General features: G+C 36.6%; 1 protein-coding gene across 1 annotated transcript in view; it reads left to right on the top strand.

Annotated features, from left to right (window-relative positions):
* The window catches only part of LOC131161489 (uncharacterized), a 156,970-nt gene that overhangs the window by 31,057 nt on the left and 108,354 nt on the right, over positions 1 to 17,559 (top strand). Inside the window, exon 4 of the mRNA XM_058117292.1 lies at positions 12,367 to 12,470. Within this exon, the coding sequence (XP_057973275.1) occupies positions 12,367 to 12,470 (104 nt within the window). The remainder of the gene's footprint in view (positions 1 to 12,366; positions 12,471 to 17,559) is intronic.

The following is a 17,559-nucleotide window of genomic DNA, read 5'->3' on the forward strand; positions in this document are numbered from 1 at the left end:
GCCATTAACCTCCTTATTCGTAAGTTTTCTTTGCCTTTAGTGCTTAACTCGTCATTGGAATTTATCTTTAACCTCCTTATTCGTAAGTTTTCTTTGCCTTTAGTGCTTAATTCGTCATTGAAATTTATCTGTCTCAATTATCAAGACATCTAGATTTCAATTTTAGGTAATGCACGAATCTTTAATTACAACTATTCTGTTCATGTGGCTGTGTTAGAATGGAAAAAAACTCATGCCTGAGTCGTCTATCGGGCGCACACGTGTGTGTGAACATGCAGCTTGTTCTGCCTTTTTTTTTTCTTTCCGACATTAGATTGGTGCTTGTTTGTTCTACTAAGGTGCTATTTTATATCATTTCCATTTTTTGTTTTGTTTTGACTACAAAAGGTAGTGGTGATAATATATTTGTTCTTGTTGCTAGCTTTCAGCTTTTGTTATTTATTCCTGGTTTTGTGGCAACAATTAAAAGGTACATTTTTCAGATTTTTTTTTTCTTTTTTGGTTTTTTGCTGGCAATTTAATATTGAAGTATTTTTTTTGGGGATACAATCATCGCACATAAAAGAAAAAACATTATCTTGCTTTTGAATTTGGGTGGATTTCGACATATTTAAATACAATTTTATACTACATCTTATCCAGGTGCAATATAAATCAAAATCCAAGGATTCTAGAAAAGAGAATTTCCTTTAAATTTCTAAAAATGTTAGAGAACAAGAAACTTCATTCCAAAACTGTTTCAACCTTCAAATAAAATAGTATTGTGCTTGGAGTACTAATGCAAAAAATGTTTTCAATATTATAATGATATTTTAATTGATTCAAGCTTTGTATTTATTTCTAGTGCTTGATTTACTAAGGCTTTATAATAGTACCATTAAGTAGTTATTTTATCCTATGTTTAGTCTATATATATATTAGTAATAGGATGAATAAATAAATAAGTATATTTATATATTTATTTATAAACAAAATCCTTAGTCATATTTACTTAGGCTTTATTATGGTACCATTAAGTAGTTATTTTGTCCTATGTTTAGTCTACTCTATATATATATATATATATATATATATATATATATATCCTAACTCAAAGTTGGAGCCTTGTGCACTGGGTACGACCTTTTTTTTTTCATATATATACATTAGGAATAGGATAAATAAATAAATAAATATATTTATTTATTTATTTATAAACACAATCCTAACGCTATCTAGTCATTTATTTTAGTCATATTAGATGTGTGAGTTGTAAATTGCTTACTATGTACATTCTCAAACATCTACATAATATGCAAATTTCAATATTAACACTTTCACCTCACTAATTAATTAAATTAATTAAAAATAAAATGAAAATTAAAACTCTCACGTACATTCAAACATAAGCTACTCTAGATTCACATTAACATCAATTATATCAAATTTAAATTTTAGACCTAACTTCAATCCAACTCCAATTCAATTACTAATAAAAGACTCCTAAATAGGAGACAAATAGGGACCTCTAATGGGATTTCAAAAATTATATTAACCTCTCTTAAGGTTTCAAAAATGTCACAAAAATGTCAAAGACATTCCCTGAAATTTACCAAAAAGATCACTCCCTCCTCTTTCAACCAACATAACCCACTTTTACTATAATTAGCAACCCTCCGTTGCAGCTCGATCTACCTTATAGCCCACAATATTCCTGCATCCTGATTACATTCAAAAATCTTTTTATTTACACTTGAAAACATGTCTTTCCCCAAATCACCTATAGAACTACCCTCTCTTTTATTTGCTTTACACGAACACATACATGAAATTTAGAAACAATAATTACGTTTTTGAATAGTATTAAAATTTTATCTAATTAAATATAAACTGTTAATATGAAAATAATAATAATTGTATCATAATGTAACACAATAATTGTATTGTAATATTGTCATCATAATATGCTTAATCATTATTAATTATATTATTATAATATTAATAAACACCTTAAAGCATGTTCTAATGATAAGCATGCGTGATAGCCCTAAAAAATTGTGGCTTTGCCTTAATATTTTTTAGAAAAATCGTATTTTTATCTCATACATTATAGGCCTCTTACATCCCTAAATACCTTCGTGGCCTAAAAAATCTAGCTTTATTCTGGTTTTCATATTCAACCTAGATTATTAGTCTACCTTGAGTCAAAACACCTTAAAACATGTTCTAATGATAACCATTTGCAATCAAACCCTAAAAAATCGTCACTTTGTCTTATTATTTGTTAGAAAAATCGTAACTTTATCTCATGTATTAAAGGCCTCTTCCATCCCTAAACACCTTCATGGCAAAAAAAAACTAACTTTATACTGATTTTCATGTGCAACCTATATTATTAGCCTCCCCTCGAGTCAAAACACCTTAAAGCATGTTCTAATGATAATCTTGTGCAATCAAATCCTAAAAAATCGAGACCTTGTCCTAGTATTTGTTAGAAAAAGCGTATTTTTATCTCATATATTAAAGGCCTCTACCATTCCTAAACACCTTCATGGCCAAAAAAATCTAACTTTATACTGATTTTCATGTGCAACCTATATTATTAGCCTCCCCTCAAGTCAAAACACCTTAAAGCATGTTGTAATGATAACCATTTGCATTCAAGCCCTAAAAAATCGAGACCTTGTCCTAGTATTTGTTAGAAAAATCGTATTTTTATCTCATATATTAAAGGCCTCTTCCATTCCTAAACACCTTCATGGCCAAAAAAATCTAACTTTATACTGATTTTCATGGCCAACCTATATAATACCTACCCTTGAGTCAAAACACCTTAAAGCATGTTGTAATGATAACCATTTGCATTCAAGCCCTAAAAATCGTGACTTTACCTCAATATTTGTTAGAAAAATCGTAACTTTATCCCATAAATTTTAGGCCTCGTCCATCCCTAAACACTTTCATGGCCTCAAAAATCCAGTTTTATTCTGATTTTCATGTCCAATCAAGATTATTAGCCTACCCTTGAGTCAAAACACCTTAAAGCATGTTTTAATGATAACCATTTGCAATCAAGCCTTAAAAAATCGTGTCTTTACCTTAGTACTTTTTAGAAAAATCGTAACTTTATCTCATCCATTATAGGCGCCTTCCATCCCCGAAAAACCTTCATGGCCTCAAAAATCTACCTTTATACTAATTTTCATGTCCAACCTATATTATTATCCTACCCTTGTGTCAAAACACCTTAAAGCATGTTCTAATGATAACTATTTGCAATCAAACCCTAAAACTCGTGACTTTGCCGTAGTATTTGTTAGAAAAATCGTAACTTTATCTCATTCATTAAAGGCCTCTTTCATCCCTAAACACATTCATGGCTTAAGAAATCTAGCTTTATACTGATTTTAATGTCCAACCAAGATTATTAGCCTACCCTTGAATCAAAACGCCTTAAAGCATGTTCTAGTGATCACCATGTGCAATCAAACCCTAAAAAATCATTACTTTCCGTCAGTATTTGTTAGAAAAGTCGTAACTTTATCTTATACATTAAAAGCCTTTTCCATACCTAAACGCCTTCATGGCCTCAAAAATTTAGTTTTATTACTAATTTTCATGTCCAACCTTTATTATTAGCCTACCCTTGAGTCAAAACACCTTAAAGCATGTTTTAATAATAATAACGTGCAATCAAACCCTAAAAAGTTGAGACCTTGCCTTAGTATTTGTTAGAAAAGTCGTATTTCTATCTCATTTATTAAAGGTCTTTTCTATCCCTGAACACCGTGAAATATCCTTGTTTTTGTCACAAAGCAAGCACCGCCACCATGTTCGTAAGTGAAATAACCCGTGGGGGCTAGTCTTAACAAGTAACCGGTTCCCACGTTTGAATCGGAGGACCTAAAAAAAAGTAAAAAATGGGGTTCAAGGTTCCCAAAATGTGGAATATGGTTGTTCTTTTCACAAACCCATTGCCGCCACCATACTGGTAAGTAAAATGACCCCGGGGAACTAACCTGAGTCAAATGAGCGTTGGTCCCCATGTTTGAACCATATATTTGAAAAATTGGGTCCAAGATTCCCAAAATTTGGAATACGCTTGTTTTTGTCACAAACCAACTACCGCCACCGTGCTCGTAAGTAGAATGACCCGTGGGAACTAGTCCTATTTTGAATAAGCCAACAGTACCCATGTTCAAACCGTAGGACCTACAAAACAAGTCAAAAGTTGGGTTCCAAGTGACCAAAACACGAAATATGGATGTTGTTGTCACAAACCAATCACCGCCACCATACTCGCAAGTAAAATGACCCGTGGGAACTAAATCTGAACCAAACGATCCAACGGTTCCCGAGATTGAGCCACATGACGTACAAAACAAGTAAAAAATGGGGTGCAAGGTGCTCAAACTATGGAATATGCTTGCTCTTGTCACAAGCCAATTGCCGACACCGCACTCATAAGTAAAATGGCATGTTGGAACAAGTCCTACATCAAACGAGCCAATGGTTCCAAGTCCGAACCATATGACCTACAAAACAAGTCAAACATATTGTTTAAGATGTCCAGAACGTGGAATATTCTTGGTCATTTCACAAACCAATTGCCGCCACCGTACTCGCAAGTAAAATGACCCCTAGGAACTAAACTTGCGTCAAATGAGACGTCGGTTCCTAAGTTTGAATCGTTTGACTTAAAAAACAAGTGAAAAATGGGGTTCTAGTTTGCCAAAATTTGGAATATCCTTGTTTTCATCACAAACCAAGTATTGCCTTCGGGCGCGTGAGTGAAATGACTTGTGGGAGCTAGTCCTGAGTTAAACGAGCAACTAGTTCCCAAGTTTGAACCGGGGGACCTAAAACAAATTAAAATTGTGGTTCCCCTTAGGAACTAAACCTACGTTAAACCAGCCAACAACGCCCAACTGAGCATTAGTTCCCAAGTTCGAACCGTATGACCTACAAAACAAGTGAAAAGTTATCTTCAAGGTTCTCAAAATATGGAATATGCTTGTTCTTGTCACAAACCAACTACCGCCACCGTGCTCGTAAAGTAGAATGACCCGTGGGAACTAGTCCTGCTTCAGATGAGCTCAAAGTTCCCATGTTTGAACCGTTTGACCTACAAAATATAAGTAGGGTCCCAAGTGACCAAAACCTCAAATATCCATGTTTTTTTCACAAACCAACTATTGCTACCATACACGTAAGTAAAATGACTCGTGGGAACTAAATTTTGCATCAAACGATCCAACGGTTCCCATGTTTGTACCTTATTACCTACAAAACAAGTCAAAATCGGGGCTCAAGGTGCCCAAAACGTGTAATAACCTTGTTCTCATTCCAAACAAACTACCACCAACATGCTTGTAAGAAAATTGACTCATAGGAACTAAACCTGTGTCAAACGAACCAACGGTTCTCAAGTTTGAAGCATATGACCTACAAAAGAAGTCAAAAATGGGTTTTAGGTGGCCAAAACGTGAAATATGCAAGTTTTTGTCACAAAACTACTACCGCCACCATACTCATAAGAAAAAAGACCTGTGTGAACAAAACCTGCATCAAATGAGCCAACAGTTCCCAAGATTGAGCCACATGATGTACAAAACGAGACAAAAATGGGGTTCAAGATACCCAAAATGTGGAATATGCTTGTTCTTATCACAAATCAAATGCAGCGACCACAATTGTAAGTAAACTTACCTATGGGAACTGAACCTATATCGAAGGAACCTACGGTTCCCGAGTTTGACCCATATGACCTACAAAACAAGTCAAGAATGGGGTTCAACAAGCCCAAAATGTGGAATATGCTTGTTCTCGTTTCAAGCGAACTTCCGCCACCATGCTCATATGTCAAATGACCAGTGGGAGCTAAACCTACATCAAACGTGCCAACGGTTTGCAAGTTTGAACACGGAAACCTACAAAACAAGTCAAAAGTGGGGTTCAAAGTGCTCAAAAACGTGGAATGTGCTTGCTCTTGCCACAAACCAACTGTAGCCACCGCAATTTTAAGTAAAATGACCCATAGGAACTAACATGTGTCAAATAAGTCATTTGTTCTCAAGTTTTAACCGTAGGACCCACAAAACAAGTCAAAAATGGGGTTCTAGGTTCCCAAAACCTGAAATATGCATGTTTTTGTCGCAAACCAATTACTACGGCCATTCCAATGTTTGTACCATTTGTCTAGCAAAACAAGGAATATGAATGTTTGATGCGAACCTCAATCAACACGCATTGAGACCCAACAACCAATATTGGAATGCTTGCCCAAGAAAGCTAAAATTCAGATTTTTGGATAGATATGAATGGAAGACCTCGACCCGTTGTTTACGACAAACAAGAATTTTGGTACATACGACCTCAACCCGTTGTTTAGTGCGAAACAAGAACCTTGGTATAAGGAAAACGCCACAAACGGTGGTGGAAAGTCGTTTGATAAGTCGTTGGTGAACGCCACGGGAAATCCCGATAAGTTCGAAAGTTCTTTGAAGAACCAATAGAAGAAACAAAACCTTACATTTTTATTCAATGTCCTTTTTTTGTAGAATGTGGCTACAAGTCTATTTATAAACCCCTCCAATTAAATTTAAATTCAAATTCAAAAACAAATTCAAATTCAAATTCAAATTCAAATTCAAATTTAAATTCAAATTCAAATTCAAATTTTAATTTTAATTTAATTCAAATTCAAATAACGTAACCCTAAACACCTATAACTAATAAACATAAAATAGGCCCACATGCCTATACTTATTGAAATAAAAAGTCTACACTAAACACTAGGCTATGTCGTCACTTGTTGTAATGGATTGCACCAATCCTTACATTACTTCCTTGATCTTCTTAGCTCTTGACCTTGTGATTGGCCCATCTGGAACTTGCAATGGATCCTTTAGTGGTGCTTGTCAATTCTCATCATTCTCCCTCTCTTCGAAAGGATTCGTCCTCGAATCCATGTAGTATGAAACCAATAACGATGGCAAGAAAATATTATAGAAACAATGAATTAAAGGAAGTTGACAAAAAAAATAAAATTAACTTTGATAAGTACGGTGAATGTATCTGTTGCTTCAGTATCACCTTTTTTTTTTTTCTTCTTTCTTTCTCTCTATTTTTTTTTCTTCTTTCTATTTTCCCCTTTTCTTTTTTTATTTTTGATAACAAAAGATAAAAGGATAGAAAACCTGATTTTAGAACCTAAGCTCTGATACCAAATGATGCGAACCTCAATCGACACGCATTGAGACCCAACAACCAATATTGGAATGCTTGCCCAAGAAAGCTAAAATTTAGATTTTTGGATAGATATGAATGGAAGACCTCGACCCGTTGTTTACGACAAACAAGAATTTTGGTACATACGACCTCAACCCGTTGTTTAGTGCGAAACAAGAACCTTGGTATAAGGAAGACGCCACAAACGGTGGTGGAAAGTCTTTTGATAAGTCGTTGGTGAACGCCACGGGAAATCCCGATAAGTTCGAAAAGTTCTTTGAAGAACCAATAGAAGAAACAAAACCTTACATTTTTATTCAATGTCCTTTTTTTGTAGAATGTGGCTACAAGTCTATTTATAAACCCCTCCAATTAAATTTAAATTCAAATTCAAAAACAAATTCAAATTCAAATTCAAATTCAAATTCAAATTTAATTCAAATTCAAATTTTAATTTTAATTTTAATTTAATTCAAATTCAAATAACGTAACCCTAAACACCTATAACTAATAATCATAAAATAGGCCCACATGCCTATACTTATTGAAATAAAAAGTCTACACTAAACACTAGGCTATGTCGTCACTTGTTGTAATGGATTGCACCAATCCTTACATCGCTTCCTTGATCTTCTTAGCTCTTGACCTTGTGATTGGCCCATCTGGAACTTGCAATGGATCCTTTAGTGGTGCTTGTCAATTCTCATCATTTCTCATCATTCAAATTCAAATAACGTAACCCTAAACACCTATAACTAATAATCATAAAATAGGCCCACATGCCTATACTTATTGAAATAAAAAGTCTACACTAAACACTAGGCTATGTCGTCACTTGTTGTAATGGATTGCACCAATCCTTACATCGCTTCCTTGATCTTCTTAGCTCTTGACCTTGTGATTGGCCCATCTGGAACTTGCAATGGATCCTTTAGTGGTGCTTGTCAATTCTCATCAATGTTTCTGTCAAAAGTCAACTACCGCCCCTGTGCTCGTAAGTAAAATGACCCATGGGAATTAAACCTACACAATTGAGCCATCAGTTCCTATGTTTGTACCGTATGACCTGCAAAACCAGTCAAAAATAGGGTTGAACATGCCCACAACATGAAACATAAATGATTTTTTCATAAACCAAATGTCGCCACCTTACTTGTAAGTAAAATGACTATTGGGAACTCAGTCTTACATCAAACGAGCCAATGGTTCCCATGTTTGTACTATATTACTTACAAAACAAGTCAAAATCAGTGTTCAAGGTGCCAACGCCACTTAGTAAAATGACCCGTGGGAGATAAACCTGTGTCAAACGAGCCAACAGTTCTTATGTTTGTACTGTATGACCTACAAAATAAATTAAAATTGGGATCAAGGTGCCCAAAACATAGAATATGCATGTTTTATTCACAAAAGAACTATCGTCACCGTGCTCTTAAGTAAAATGACCCGCAGGAACTAGTTTTGCATCAAACAACCCAACGGTTCCCAAGTTTGAATCGTAGGACCTTAAACCAAGCCAAAAATGGGGTTCTAGGTACTCAAAATGTGAAAGCTGCATATTTTTGTCACAAACCAACTACTGCCACCGTACTCGTAAGTAAAATGACCCATGGGCACTAAACCTAGGTGAAACAAGCCAATAGTTCCCATGTTTGAACCATATGACCTACAAAATAAGTCACAAATGGGGTTCTAGGTGCCTATAATGTGGAATCTGCTTGATTTTGTAACAAACCAATTGCCGCCACCGAACTTGTAAGTAAAATGATCTGTGGGAACAAAACCTTCACTGAATAAGCCGATTACTCCCAAGTTTGAATCATATGACCTACAAAACAAGTCATCAAGGTGCCCAAATTATGGAATATGCATGTTTTGACACAACTCAACTACTACAACTGTGCTCGTTAGTAAATTGAACTAAATCTGTGTCAAACGAGCCAATGGTTGCGATGTTTGTATCTTGCGACCTACAAAACAAGTTAAAATGGATTGCAAACTTGGAATATGCATGTTTTTGTGTCAACCCAACTACCGCCACGGTGCTCGTAAGTTAAGGACCTATGGGAACTAGTCATGCATCAAAAGAGCCAACAGTTCCCAAGTTTGACCCGTAAGACCAAAAAACAAGTCAAAAATGGGGTTCCACTATTTCTGGTGCCCAAAATGTGAAATATGCATATTTTTGTGAGAAACCAACCACCACCACCACCATACTCGCAAGGCAAATGACCCATAGGAACTAAACTTGCATCAAATGAGTCAACAGTTCCAGCTGCCCAAAATGTGAAATATGCATATTTTTCTCACAAGCCAACTACCGCCACTATACGCGTGCGAGTAAAATGACCTGTGGGGGCTAACTCTGCATCAAACAAGCCAGCTGTTCCGAAGTTTGAGCCATATGACCTATAAAATAATTCAAAAATGGGGTTCAAGGTGCCAAAAAGTTGAATATGCTTGTTCTTGTCACAAACCAACTGCTGCCACTGCACTCGTAAGTAAAATGGCTCGTGGGAACTAGTCTCGCATCAAAAGAGTCAACGGTTCCCAAATTTGAATCATATGACCGACAAAAAAGTCAAAAATGGGATTCAAGGTGCTGATAACGTGAAATATGCATATTGATGTCACAAACCAACTACTGCCACCATATTTGCAAGTAAAATTACCCGTGGGAACTAAAATTGCGGCAAACGAGGCAACGGCTCCCAAGTTTGAACCATAGGACCTACAAAACAAGTCAAAAATGGGGATCAAGCTGCCTAAAATGTAAAATATGCTTGTTTTTGTCAAAAACCAACTACAACCACCATTCTCGTAATTAAAATGCCATATGGGAATTGAACCTGTGTCAAATGAGCTGACGCTTCCCAACTTGAATCGTATCACCTACAAAACAAGTAAAAAATGGGTCTCAAGGTGCCAAAAACGTGGATTATGCTTGTTCTCATAAAAAGCCTATTACCGTCACCATACTGATAAGTAAAATGAGTCATGGGAATTAGTCCTTCGTCAAATGCGCCAACGGTTCCCAGGTTTGAACTGCAAGACCGAAAAATCAAGTCAAAAATGGGGTTCCAAGTTCCCAAAATGTGAATAATGCATGTTTTGTCACAAATCGACTACCACCATGAATTCGTATATAAAATGACCCATGGGAACTAAACCCTAGGTCAAACAAACCAATGATTCAAGTGTTTGTACCGTATTACGTACAAAATAGGTCAAAATGGGGGTTTAAGGTGCCTAAAACATGGAATATGCATGTTTTTGCAACAAACGAACTACCACCACCATACGCATGAGTAAAAGACTAGTGGGAACTAGTCCCACATGAAATGAGCTAACGGTTCCCAAGTTTGATCAGTATGACCTACAAAACAAGTCAAAATCGGGGTTCAAAGTGCCTAAAACTTAGAATATGCTTGTTCTTGTCACAAACATGGGAACTACCGCCAACGTAATCATAAGTAAAATGACTCGTGGGAACTAAACCTGCATCAAACAAGCCAACGGTTCCCATGTTTGAGCCGTATAATGCCTACAACACAAGTCAAAAATGGGGTTCCAAGTACCCAAAACGTGAAATATGCATGTTTTTGTTACAAACCAACTACCACCACCATACTCCAAACTAAAATGTCTCGAGAAAACTAAACCTGCATCAAACGGGCCAATGGTTCCCATGTTTGTACCATATGACCCAAAAAACTAGTCAAAAATGGGGTTTAAGGTGCCCAAAACGCGCAATATGCTTGTTCTCTTCACAAACCAACTACCGCCACTACGCTCATAAGTAAAATGACCCGTGAGAACTAGTCTTGATTCAAACGAGCCGATGGTTCCCAAGTTTGAATCGAAGGACCTACAAAACAAGTCAGAAATGGGGTTCAAGGTGCCCAAAACGTGGAATATGCTTGTTCTTATCACAAATCAACTATTGCCAAAAATCAGTAAAAAATGGGGTTCCAAGTGCCAAAGAGATGAAGTATGCATAAGTTTGCCACAAACCAACTACCACCACAACATTATTAAGTAAAATGACCCTTGGGAACTAAACCTCCGTTAGACGAGCCAACGGTTCCCATGTTTGTACCATATGATCAACAGTATGAGTCAAAAATAGGGATTCAGGTGCCTAAAACGTGGAATATGCCTTTTATTCTCACAAACCACTCGTGAGTAAAATGACCTGTGATAACAAAAGCTGCGTCAAATGAGCCAACGGTTCCCACGTTTGTACCATATCACGTACAAAAAAGTCAAAGTAGTGGTTCAAGGTGCTTAAAACAATGAATATGCATATTTCTGTCACAAATCAACTACCACCACTGTGCTTCTTAGTAAAATGACCTATGAAAATTAAAACTACATCAATTGAGCCAATGGTTCTCATGTTTGTACCGTATGACCTACAAAACAAGTCAAAAATGGGGTTTAAGATGTCCAAAACATGGAATATGCCTGTTTTTTGCCATAAACCAACTATTGCCACCTTATTCATAATTAAAATGACATGTGGGAACTAGTCCTTCATCGAACAAGCCAATGGTTCCCAAGTTTGAATCGTATGACCTACAAAGCGAGTCAAAAATTGGGCTCCAGGTGCCCAAAATTTGAAATATGCATGTTTTTGTCACAAACCAACTAATGCCACTGTACTTATAAGTAAAACGACCCGTGGGAACCAAACCTTCATCGAACGAGCCAATGGTTACCACGTTTGAGCCATAAGATGCATGAAACAAGTAAAAAATGGGGTTCAAGGTTCCCAAAATGTGGTTTATGCTTGTTCTTGTCAAGGTATTTTACATACAATTTTAATAAATATGCGCCTAACGTTTGTGAGGCGTGGACCTTTGCCTTATACCTAGGTTCTAGATACTCTTTGCACCTCACTACCCTTTGCGCCATTGGCTACTATGGTTGAGCTTGAAGGTCTATTTTGTAATTGAATTTTATGTGCTGAGTTGTACTCTTCCTCTCCATCTGTGTGGGCGCGCCACTCGTGGGTGGACCATATGCTACTTATTTTATCATGCTGCATATCAATACCACCGTTTTCACACTTTTTGCTTTTAAATTGATTGTACTGGTGTTCTATTTCCTTACTGGATACACAAGCTTATTTACTTGAGTTCTTTTTTAATTTAGAAATTTCAATTCATACATAGGATGGAGGGACAACAGAGGGAAGAGGAGCTGAACACTCGTTCCTGGAAAAAGGAACTGAAGCTGAGTAAGCCATACTTAAAAGGGTATGGAGATATTTGTAAATGAATGAAAGCTGGATTATATATTGTTGTGGAGGGATTCTTTTAACTTCATTTTTGGTTACCTTGGCTACTATTCATGGAGTTCTTGCCTAACTGTTGAGATTAGGTTGATCATGTCTTAGTTGATATAGTTTCCACTGCTGCAAATGCTACGCCAAGTATGGGAAGATATCTTCCTTTCAAGAGAGAGGTATGATGTACCTACAAGTTAGAATTCTTATTGCACGAACACTAATTTGCAGTTACATGGTCGTCAGCAGCGCCACCATCTCCATGATCATCACCATATTAATTACTAGTTCAATTTAAATCGTATCTTAGGTCGTGGAAATTGCCAGTGCTGGACTAGATGAGTTTCAAAATGAAGTCAAGAAAATGGTGGTTGCACTAGTTGACATGGTGTTTGATCATCACCATGTATTCAGTGTACAATGTTTAGCTTATAATGCTTGAGGCAGTTCATCGCCAATGAGTGAAAACATTTTAGCTATGTTCAAAATTGTGGTCGACTATTAGCTCTGAAGAAATTGCAGTAGGTACTATGGTCTGGAATAGTTAAATGGCTTAGCAACTTCATTTTATAGTTATATGTTTATTTGATGAAAAAGAAGATATATTGAGAGAGAGAAATGCCTAGGCTAGGATAACCATGTTTAAACCTTAAAGTATGTTCTAAGGATAACCATGTTTAAACCTTAAAAAATCGTGACTTTGCCTTAGTATTTGTCAGAAAAATCCTAATTTTATCTCAAAAATCTAGTTTTCTACAAATTTTGACATCCAACCTAGATTATTAGCCTTTCCTCTAGTCAAAACACCTTAAATCATGTTCTAATGATAAGCATGTTTGATATCCCTAAAAAATCGTTTCTTTGCCTTAATATTCTTTAGAAAAATTGTATTTTTATCTCATACATTATAGGCCTCTTCCATCCCTAAACACCTCCGTGGCCTAAAAAATCTAGCTTTATTCTGATTTTCATTTCCAACCTAGATTAGTCTACCTTGAGTCAAAACACCTTAAAACATGTTCTAATGATAACCATTTGCAATCAAAACACTAAAAGGTCATCACTTTGTCTTACTATTTGTTAGAAAAATCATAGCTTTATCTCATATATTAAAGGCCTCTTCCACCCCTAAACATCTTCATGGCCCCAAAAATCTAGATTTATGTTGATTTTTATGTCCAACTAAGATTATTAACCTACCCTTAGTCAAAACACCCTAAAGCATGTTCTAATGATAATCTTATCTCATATATTAAAGGCCTCTTCCATTCCTAAACACCTTGATGGCCAAAAAAATCTAGCTTTATACTGATTTTCATGTCCAACCTATATTATTAGTCTCCCCTTGAGTCAAAACACCTCAAGGCATGTTGTAATGATAACCATTTGCATTCAAGCCCTAAAAATCGTGACTTTGCCTCAATATTTGTTAGAAAAATCGTAGCTTTATCCCATAAATTTGAGGCCTCGTCCATCCCTAAACACTTCCATGGCCTCAAAAATCCAGCTTTATGCTGATTTTCATGTCCAACTAAGATTATTAGCCTACCCTTGAGTCAAAACACCTTAAAGCATGTTCAAATGATAACTATTTGCAATCAAGCCTTAAAAAATCGTGTCTTTACTTAGTATTTTTTAGAAAAATCGTAACTTTATCTCTTTCATTAAAGGCCCCTTTCATCCCCAAAAAATCTTCATGGCCTCAAAAATCTACCTTTATACTGATTTTCATGTTCAACCTATATTATTATCCTACCCTTGTGTCAAAACACATTAAAGCATGTTCTAATGATAACTATTTGCAATCAAACCCAAAAAATCGTCACTTGGTCGTAGAATTTGTTAGAAAAATCGTAACTTTATCTCATTCACTAAAGGCCTCTTTCATCCCTAGACACATTCATGGCCTAAGAAATCTAGCTTTATACTGATTTTAATGTCCAGCCAAGATTATTAGCCTACCCTTGAATCAAAACGCCTTAAAGCATGTTCTAATGATAACCATGTGCAATCAAAACCTAAAAAATCGTTACTTTCCGTTAGTATTTGTTAGAAAAGTCGTAGTTTTATCACATACATTAAAAGCCTCTTCCATACCTAAACGCCTTCATGGCCTCAAAAATCTAACTTTATACTGATTTACATGTCCAACCTTGATTATTAGCCTACCCTGGAGTCATAACACCTTAAAGCATGGTCTAATAATAATCATGTGCAATCAAACCCTAAAAAGTTGAGACCTTGCCTTAGTATATCGTATTTTTTCTCCTTTACTAAAGCTCTTTTCTATCCCTGAACACCGTGAAATATCCTTGTTTTTGTCACAAACCAAGCACCACCACCGTGCTCGTAAGTGAAATGACCCATGGGAGCTAGTCTTAACGAGTAACCGGTTCCCACGTTTGAATCGGAGGACCTAAAAACAAGTAAAAAATGGGGTTCAAGGTTCCCAAAATGTGGAATATGGTTGTTCTTTTCACAAACCCACTACCGCCACCATAGTCGTAAGTAAAATGACCCTTGGGAACTAACGTGAGTCAAATAAGCATTGGTCCTGATGTTTGAACCGTATGACCTACAAAACAAGTGAAATATTGGGTCCAAGGTTCCCAAGACTTGGAATATGCTTGTTTTTGTCACGAACCAACTATCGCCACCGTGCTCGTAAGTAGAATGACCCGTGGGAACTAGTCCTACTTTGAATGAGCCAACAGTACCCATGTTTGAACTGTAGGACCTACAAAACAAGTCAAAAGTTGGGTTCCAAGTGACCAAAACATGAAATATGGATGTTTTTGTCCCAAACCAACCACCGCCACCATTCTCATAAGTAAAATGACCCGTGGGCACTAAATCTGAACCAAACGATCCAAGGGTTCCTGAGATTGAGCCACATGACGTACAAAACAAGTAAAAAATGGGGTGCAAGGTTCTCAAAATGTGGAATATGCTTGCTCTTATCACAAACCAGTTGGCGACACTATAAGCAAAATGGCCCGTTCGAACAAGTCCTACATCAAATGAGCCAATGGTTCCAAGTTTGAACCATATGACCTACAAAGCAAGTTAAAAATATTGTTTAAGGTTTCCAGAGCGTGGAATATTCTTGTTCATTTCACAAAGCAATTGCCACCACCGTACTCGTGAGTAAAATGACCCCTACGAACTAAACCTGCGTCAAATGAGACGTTGGTTCCTAAGTTTGAATCGTTTGACTTAAAATACAAGTTAAAAATGGGGTTCATGGTTGCTATAATTTGGAATATCCATGTTTTCATGACAAACCAAGTAAAGGTTCCCAAAACATGGAATATGTTTGTTCTTGTCACAAACCAACTACTGCCACCATGCTCGTAAAGTAGAATGACCCATGGGAACCAGTCCTGCTTCAAATGAGCCCAAGGTTCCTATGTTTTGATCTGTTTGACCTACAAAATATAAGTAGGGTTCCAAGTGACCAAAACATCAAATATGCATGTTTTTGTCACAAACCAACTACTGCCACCATACACTTAAGTAAAATGACTTGTGGGAACTAAATTTTTCGTTAAACGATCCAACGGTTCCCATGTTTGTACCTTATTACCTACAAAACAAGTCAAAATTGGGGCTCAAGGTGCCCAAAACGTGTAATAACTTTGTTCTCATCACAAACCAACTACCACCACCATGCTCGTAAGAAAATTGACTCATAGGAACTAAACCTGTGTCAAACGAACCAGCGGTTCTCAAGTTTGAACCATATGACCTACAAAAGAAGTCAAAAATGGGTTATAGGTGGCCAAAACAACGTGAAATATGCATGTTTTTGTCACCAAACAACTACCGCCACCATACTCATAAGAAAAAAGACCTGTGTGAACAAAACCTGCATCAAACGAGCCAATAGTTCCCAAGATTGAGCCACATGACGTACAAAACAAGACAAAAATATGGTTCAAGATACCCAAAATGTGGAATATGCTTGTTCTTATCACAAACCAAATGCAGCGACCACAATCGTAAGTAAACTTACTTGTGGGTACTAAACCTGTATCGAATGAGCCTACGGTTCCTCGAGTTTGACCCAATGACCTAGAAAACGAGTCAAGAATGAGATTCAACAAGCCCAAAATGTGGAATATGCTTGTTCTCGTTACAAGCAAACTACTGCCACCATGCTCATATGTCAAATGACCAGTGGGAGCTAAACCTACATCAAACGTGCCAACGGTTTGCAAGTTTGAACATGGAGACATACAAAAAAAGTGAAAAGTGCGGTTCAAAGTGCCCAAAACGTGGAATGTGCTTGCGCTTGCCACAAACCAACTGCAACCGCCGCAATTTTAAGTAAAATGACCCTTGGGAACTAACATGTGTCAAATAAGTCGTTTGTTCTCAAGTTTAAACCGTAGGACCCACAAAACAAGTCAAAAATGGGGTTCTAGGTTCCCAAAACCTGAAATATGCATGTTTTTGTCGCAAACCAATTACTACGGCCATTCCCATGTTTGTACCATTTGTCTAGCAAAACAAGGAATATGAATGTTTCTGTCAAAAGTCAACTACCGCCCCTGTGCTTGTAAGTAAAATGACCCATGGGAATTAAACCTACACAATTGAGCCAACGGTTCCTATGTTTGTACCGTATGACCTGCAAAACCAGACAAAAATAGGGTTTAACATGCCCACAACATGAAACATAAATGATTTTTTCATAAACCAAATGTCGCCACCTTACTCGTAAGTAAAATGACTAGTGGGAACTCAGTCTTACGTCAAACGAGCCAATGGTTCCCATGTTTGTACTATATTACTTACAAAACAAGTCAAAATCGGGGTTCAAGTTGCCTAAAACATGGAATATGCATGTTTTTTTTAAGAAACCAACCAACGCCACTTAATAAAATGACTCATGGGAGCTAAACATGTGTCAAACGAGCCAACAGTTCTTATGTTTGTACTGTATGACCTACAAAACAAATTAAATTTGGGATCAAGGTGCCCAAAACATAGAATATGCATGTTTTATTCACAAAAGAACTATCGTCACCATGCTTGTAAGTAAAATGACCCCCAGG

Source organism: Malania oleifera, chromosome 1 (genome assembly GCF_029873635.1).
Source record: "Malania oleifera isolate guangnan ecotype guangnan chromosome 1, ASM2987363v1, whole genome shotgun sequence".
Classification (NCBI taxonomy): Eukaryota; Viridiplantae; Streptophyta; class Magnoliopsida; order Santalales; family Ximeniaceae; genus Malania; species Malania oleifera.